The sequence below is a fragment of the Echeneis naucrates genome, chromosome 23 (genome assembly GCF_900963305.1).
Source record: "Echeneis naucrates chromosome 23, fEcheNa1.1, whole genome shotgun sequence".
Lineage (NCBI taxonomy): Eukaryota > Metazoa > Chordata > Actinopteri > Carangiformes > Echeneidae > Echeneis > Echeneis naucrates.
In genome coordinates this window covers 3,268,821-3,276,204 of record NC_042533.1, presented here as the reverse complement: position 1 = coordinate 3,276,204, position 7,384 = coordinate 3,268,821, and the positions used below count along the sequence as shown (strand labels likewise).

General features: G+C 42.4%; 1 protein-coding gene across 2 annotated transcripts; it reads right to left on the bottom strand.

Moving 5' to 3' along the window:
- Nucleotides 1-203: 203 nt before the first annotated feature.
- Nucleotides 204-2,425, bottom strand: rps16 (ribosomal protein S16). Of its 2 annotated transcripts, XM_029495083.1 has the most exons (6): nucleotides 2,383-2,425; nucleotides 2,240-2,291; nucleotides 1,578-1,679; nucleotides 1,342-1,438; nucleotides 1,176-1,223; nucleotides 204-391 (listed from the first exon to the last, which is right to left on the bottom strand). In XM_029495083.1, exons 2-6 carry the CDS (start codon nucleotides 2,285-2,287, stop codon nucleotides 246-248), a joined length of 441 nt encoding a protein of 146 aa, XP_029350943.1. In that variant the 5' UTR covers nucleotides 2,288-2,291; nucleotides 2,383-2,425; the 3' UTR covers nucleotides 204-245. The 2 variants fall into 2 exon arrangements, with proteins under 2 accessions (XP_029350943.1, XP_029350944.1); XM_029495084.1 differs by lacking the exon at nucleotides 2,383-2,425 and having other exon boundaries at nucleotides 1,629-1,679; nucleotides 2,240-2,287.
- Nucleotides 2,426-7,384: the final 4,959 nt, after the last annotated feature.

Sequence of the window (7,384 nt, the reverse complement as noted above, 5' to 3'; positions counted from 1 at the left end):
TCAAACATCTTCCTTGACATTGTTTCAGCACCCAGGTTGACACTTTGCCCATAACGACACATACTGACTTACAACTGCACTTATTAAACCCACCAATTTAACTCAGCAGTCAAACAACCCTGCGTATTAAATAAAAAACAAGTTTTTAAGAACGTTTCTAAGCAAACCATTGATAGTTTTATGAATAAATAAGAAAAGACATGTTTCCTTGTTCCTCCAGTTTATTATGAAAATGTACAGGGGAATTAACGGTAGGACTTCTGGTAGCGGGCACGAGCTCCAGGTCCACCGAACTTCTTGGACTCGCAGCGACGTGGATCAGCAACCAGCAGGGTCCTATCGTACTGGATCAGGATGTCCTTGATCTCCTTCTTGGAGGCCTCATCCACATCTGCAGCCAAAACAAAAACCAGAACAGGTTATTCTCAGTCTATGCAAGCACATAGATCTACTTTAGGTCTACTTCATTCTATAGTTAAGGCTGCAGTCTGTACAGATTACTCTAAGTGTATCAGCTGAGCCAAAAATAAAGTGATTTCTTAGAATTCAACACTGAATTTGAATAAACTGAAGTAAGCCCCTGGTCCTCCCAGTTATTGTCAGTTACATTGTTGTGAGTTGCAAGGCACAAAGTATCACAGGACTGTTTAACATCATACTGTATCTTTAGTATATCAACTCTGCATATCACCATTTTAAAAGGTAAGTGACATGTGGTCGACAATTAGACACGTCACAGCCTTCGCTTCATACATTTGGCAGATATTAAATGTCTTACTTTTAACTTGAACCACATTCACCACTGCTGACAATTTTAAAGCATTCAGTGATCAGTGCTCTGATTCAAAAATATCACGAAACTGTATGTGAGCATGCAGCTGAGTCCCAGTGAACTGCTTCTTCTATGCATGGGGTATTTAACATGCATAGAACTTTAACATTAACACCAGGAAGTTTACTCCATCCTCAACAGGCTACTAGAATGGCTAAGGAGAGCTGACACACATTTAAGATTCACTCAACATCTTGCCTAAGTTAATGCGCATGCATCAGTTACATCAGTACATTAATGTAAAGTGTAAAAATGAAAATAAAAAGAACTTTCATTTTAGTCATTTAGATGCTCCTTGATTAGTAACAGAAGAGGTATTATAGTTTCATAGAGTGACACTTACACTTCTGATAGTATGCAACCAGGGCTTTGGAGATGGCCTGACGGATAGCTAGAAGACAAAAATTGTGAGTCAAACATGCTTGTAAATGCTTGTGTGTGTGTGTGTGTATATATATACACACAAAAAAAGGAATAATCACTTGAAGAGAAAACAAGTGTCTGCTTACCGTAGATCTGTGCGACATGTCCACCACCCTTCACTCTGACTCTGATGTCAACTCCAGCAAAACGCTCCTTGCCCAGCAGCAGCACCGGCTCCAGAAGCTGCAGGGGAACATCAAGATGTCAAACTATGACTATATAAAAGTTACCCAATGATTGGTCAAAAGTATCCCCCAAAGGTAAGAGGCCTCCCTGGCAGACGTGTGCACCCCGAAGCCCACCTCCCTCATGGAGGTCTTACCTTGTACTGGAGGGTGGCAGGCTCCACCATCTCCAGGGGTCTGCCGTTCACCTTGATCAGCCCATTCCCCCTCTTGCAGTGGGCAACTGCTGTGGCGGTTTTCTGTGACAGAAACATGGCGGTCAGATACCAACAGGAACGATCAACACTGGTCAAATTACGAACACTAAACGCCCAAGTCGGTTATTTATTTATTTATTTATTTATTTTAAACACACGAGTCTGTCTTCACCCGGATTTACCGGCAGTTCAGAGCTTTTGTTGATTGTTGCTCGTAATTTCTAAAATAATAAGTCTCCCACTATAAAAAGGAAATGTATTATTCATTCTTTGGGGAAACACGCGTGTTCAAACTGACGTTTTTAGCCAAAGTAACACAAACTAAACCACGGCTAACAACCGAGTTAGCTAGGTTGAGCTAAGTTACACAGCTATACAATCTTATGGGGGCTTGGTGATCACGGTGACAGCAACAAAGCTTCATACACAATTTTAGTGGATCTTTGTGCTATTTTAGCTCATTTAAATTAAATCATCAGGTCACAGCGATGTCTAACAACTACACAGCACCGCTTCTGGTTAGCTAGTTTAGCTAATGCGCGTTAGCAACTCGGTGTAGCCGAAGCACCACACGTGGATGAAGTTCTGTGTATTTTACTTACTTTACGTCCAAAAACCTGGACAGACTGCAGAGGACCTTTAGCTGGCATGTTTCTAAAATACACAAGACAAGACAGACGCGTTATAAACCGGCGAAAGAGTACAATTTATTCGGTTTTATATCGGATCGGGCTGAAGAACATACCGTCTTCAGCTAGGATGCCGTACGGAGAGACCGACGGGGCTTCACACGCCGAACATCAGGGGCACCGCGCGACACTTCAGGGCCGCTTTACGGCAGTTTTTGCGACAGCTGCTCTCGCTCTACCTCCATCTTAAACGCAACATCCAGTTGTGTGTTTTGTGACCGCAAACCACGTTTTTTAATCACAAAAGATACAAATACCATGCAAAATGTCTTTATTCAGCTTAGTTTGGAGCAGCTTGATGTGGAGAAACAAACAAACAAGGAGTCAATAAAACTCATAAATAAGAGCTAGTGAGTAAATATTACAACAATAACGAGTTTATTTATTTAAAATGCAAATTGCATAAAGGGTGGATGTTTTGCAAACATAACTGCACCCTGGGGGCGACAGAATTTAGACTTTTGGGTAATTAAATTCTGAAAATTAAATTATAATTTATTGTAACTTTTTACCCCCAAAGACATTTGTTTAAACAGAAGTCATTATGCAGTTGTTCCTTCACAGATTTTTTATATTTATGTGGGTTATATGGTTTTATGTCATGTTAGTGGTAATTATAACAACATTATGTCATATATTTTATAATATTTGTTTTTAAACTATTTGGGCAATGATGCATCTAGCAAATATGGTATTGGTGTCCTGGATTTAATGTATGTTTAAAATATATTCCACAATCTGTTTAACTAAACTAAAGGACAGCAATTTCTTTTACGTGGGCTTTGAATTTTTGTTTGTACGATAATTTTATTGCATTTCTGATGCTTGAGTTCCAAAAGTATTTCAAGTGTTGTTGTTCAAGTTCAAGATAAACAGGGCTTTCTTGGGGCAAGTTTAAAACGAGATAACAAACATTTTTCACATCCACCACCCGGCCAAATTATGTATAAGACACAAAATGTGTCATGTATTTGTTGTTGCTTTGTTTGCCAATAGAACTTTGAATAAATAAAATATTTGAATTTGTCATATTAGGATAAGCACAGGTGTAACATTAAACAGCTACGCTCCACTCAGTTCCAGTTACTGTGTGTGCGTGTGTGTGTGTGTGTGTGTGTGTGTGTGTGTTGACTCACTGGCATTTACTAACTGGATGACTCCCCATGTTATTAATTCAACTTGTGCTTTGCCTGTTAAAATGTCTGTTTTCTAGAGAACTCTAGAGAACCAAGCAGAGGACTCCAGCCACTGCACGAAGCTGTATCTCTAAACACTGACACGTGATATGGCAGTGTTGCTGTAACCTGGCCTTGTGGATTGCAGCAGGAACACTTCATTAACTATCCGTAGTCTTATGTGACTGATTGGTGATCTCTGTTGTTCTTTTTACAGGTGTTGAGAGAGTTTGGAAACGTCTGGGAATGCAGCCGTGAATTGTTTTTCTCGATGTACTACTGTAAGAGATAGATTACATGTTCAGAGGAGGAAAAGAAGCTGTCTAAACAACAAAAACCAGAAGAGGGAGCATCACTGTTCTGCTGCCAACCAGGAGGAACAGTCAGAAAGCAGTAGCCCAATTTTTTCAGGACTCTTAAATGAAAATGGAAATATTGATAAGATACAATCAGCTCATAAACCAACAGAGATCTGATTTTGTAAGATTGCCAACCACAACCACTGTGACAGCAGCACCCTCCAGTGTTTGTAAAACAAATAGCACGACATCTTTTCCCTCTCAGCTGTGGGCAAGGTTGTATCATCAGCCAGAAGCTGTCTGGCAGAGATCACTGCAGAGCATTTAAGTACCCGGCGTTAATGCCCAACAGTTTACATCAAGCTCATTGCAGCGTGGTTTCATCAAACATCATTTTTAAGCTTGCAGTGAGTCCAACCACAGAGATCATGTGCTCCAGCACAGATAGGGGGGTGACGGTCAGAGGAATGGGAATGGGAACTGACATGGTAAAGTGGGAATATTTGTATACCAAATAACAAACCATAGTCCTACACAAGAGACAGTCTTTGATCTGACCACAATGTTGATGTGAACAAACTAGACCCTGCAGCTTGTGGGAGGAAGCTGGAGTCAAACAGCCCCTTCCCTGTTTTCTCAGGATTCAGCACGGATGTGCAGTTGACGAAAACACATGGAGGTTTTGTGGTGACTGACTCAGCTAGACTGATGTGAGGATGAAAAGCTGTACCAGGCACCTTCTTTCTAGCTTGGCGAGACACATTTATCAGGACTCTGGCGTAGACTCATCCTGAAGCCCGACGACAGAGAAGAAGGAAAAGTGTCAGCCCCAAGGTGCAGTCTTACCCTTAAAGGAGGGAAGCAGAAGCAGGGCCATTCTGGGGTCAGAGAAGGACTGAAGATAGATAGCATCTTGGGAATCTGTATACAGTGACGCAAGTCATGAGCGGTGTGCAGTGCCTACCTATGCCTGACATTTACTGCAGCGAGAGTGGTGTTTACAGAGTCAGCCACGGCTGAACAGGCACCTGGCTTCTTTTATTGTCAGGGGGAATGCATACTCCCCTTGGGGCTGCCTGCCGATGAGCTGCTGTAGATGGATCATGGGTTTGTCCCCTTTTTTTTTTTTTTACCGTACAGACTTCTATACATAAAAAAAAATCCTTTACCTGCACTTGTTAAAAAAGCATAAATTCACGTTTTAGCCACCTGGGGCAGCAGAACAAGCTACAAGCTGACACAATATTGACACATTAGAAAGTTCAACCTTTGGGGTCATGTTTCTGACCGCCCTTCATGTGGTTTTGTTTTGAGTTTCACTGATTTCTAAAAGGAAATATATGATTCTTTGGAAGCTTATTGTTGTTTGGTGCTGGGCAGGTAGTCTATAGTCCATTTCTCAGAAGTCCTGCTGGAAACAAGGTTGATGAGGGCAAACTGAAACCGTGAAGTTTAGGGCCTTAGTGTGAAAACAGTGTCTCAAAAGACGATAATTTATCCTTAAAGCTGAGACAATCTGCCGTTAAGAGGTAATTTTCTGTTTGTCATTGACTATGGCCGAACTCTTTCACAATAAGATGGCAGTCATTGTGGATTTCAAAATATTGATTGGTGCAGCTTTTCATCCAAGCAGCTGCTCTCCTTCAGATGTAGAGTGGGCGTAGAGTATTGAGGTTCAGTGAATGAAGACATATCACAGCACGTTTTCTGTAATGATCTTAAAGTGACAAATGGACCCTGCTTCATTGAACAGTCATTACCGTCTGGAGCCCAGTCTGACTTTCCTGCAGAACACTCCCCATCCTTTGTCGTCCCTTCCCTTTCAGTCAATGCGTGACAAGTCAAGGCGTCTATTAGCCAAAAAAAAAAAAAAATTCGGGATGTAGCTATGGACTGAAGCATGCCAATGTCTACACAAGAGTCAGACAGACAGAGGAAGCACTGTGCAGAGACCCGAGGCTGGATGATAAACTTTCAGATAAACCTGTGTTTGTGTTACGGGTCACCCAGGTCACTGTCTGCATAGGAAACATGTTAAGGCTGCTGAATCGTCCCTGATTTCCTGCTCTGTTCAGCAGCACACTAAAGCATACAATCATTATGTGTTGCTAACTGTCAAGTTCACTCTACAATGTCCAGACCGTGCAGCCATTTGAAGTTAAACGCTCTCACATTACTGCTTTGGCCAGAGGTATTTCAGAGCACGTATTACTGAGGACTGAATGTCCCATACAGCTGCACTTATTCTGTTAATATAGTGTGTATGAAATTGTAACATCAGATTCCCATCTCTACTGAAGTCCCGCATCTCTTTAAAGAGGCGCTGAGCGACTGCTGGGCTTAGTTGCTTTAGATGATGTGCACAGTTTGCAGAAGGAGGAGAGTCTGCAGTCATCCAGTAAAAGAGCTGGCAATAAATAAAGACCACACCATATATGTGCTGTTCCTCTCCACAGTCTTATGGAAACACATCACCTGGAGGCGTGACCTCTTGACCTTGTCTTGTCACAGCACCCTGAGCATGAGACAACCCTCTCAGATTTACAGGGGAGGAGATGCTGCTCCCGGCCGGCCATAGCGTCTCATTTGACCATAATAGGCCTTGCGGTGGTTGAACAAGTGTTGCTGGTAATTGAAGTTTCCCTGAACAGAAGGAGAAGATCTGCTAAAACTGGGAGGTAGAGAGACCGTACGGGGCGTAAAAAAGGTTTTGTGAGGTACACAGAATTGCAGTCGCCATGGCAACTCGGGGAAAACTCTTTTCAGCTCACGAAGCAGAAAAGTGTCTTCCCTGAAAAGCAGCTGTGAGGCCCATAAATCTGCAAGTTAGGAGGAATATGATTCAAGGCAACAGGTCTTACCTTTTATATTCCTGTGCGAGGATCCATAAATAGTTTGCTCTCCCATAAAACACTCCCAAGAAAATTCCATATCCTGAAATCGACTGTGCGTGAAGACAGAGTATCTCTTTAGCACAACTGATAGGCTGTTTTTAAACTTTGAAAAATTGTACAGTTATCAGACTTTTAAAACAGTACTGGCACAACCATTGAATGCGGGTCATCCATCCCATATGTAAGAAACAGCAATCCTCAATGTGCCACAAAAAGCAGGGTTTCCGTGAAACTGCCCTAGAGTCAACACTGGTAGTGATGGCGTATAAAAATGGCTGCCGCTGCCCCTCGCTTTTCGCCTGTCGCCTGTGCCATGGCAGCAGTAAATATTGACATCTGCCTGACTGGACCGACAGCTCATAGCATTAAAATGTAGCCCAGTATTGAACCCCAGTTTGGACTTGAGCCCCTTCCATTAATTTGGCTATTTCAGCACGCATTTACCACATAGCTACGAGCCTTGCAGCTGTCCCATGCTCTGTCAACTTCCATCTGGCCTTGGAGCTGGGGCCACGGGATAATGCAAAAGCAAGGGGGCTCAGTCATGCAGCGGACATAATGTCCGCACTCCCAGAATGCAATGTTTTCCCAAAACAGTGGTGCTGGATCCAAATCGCCAACAAAATGATGTAACCTTTCTTTTTCAAGCACTTTGCTTTGGCTTGTGTTCTAAATTTGAGTCAAATTAGC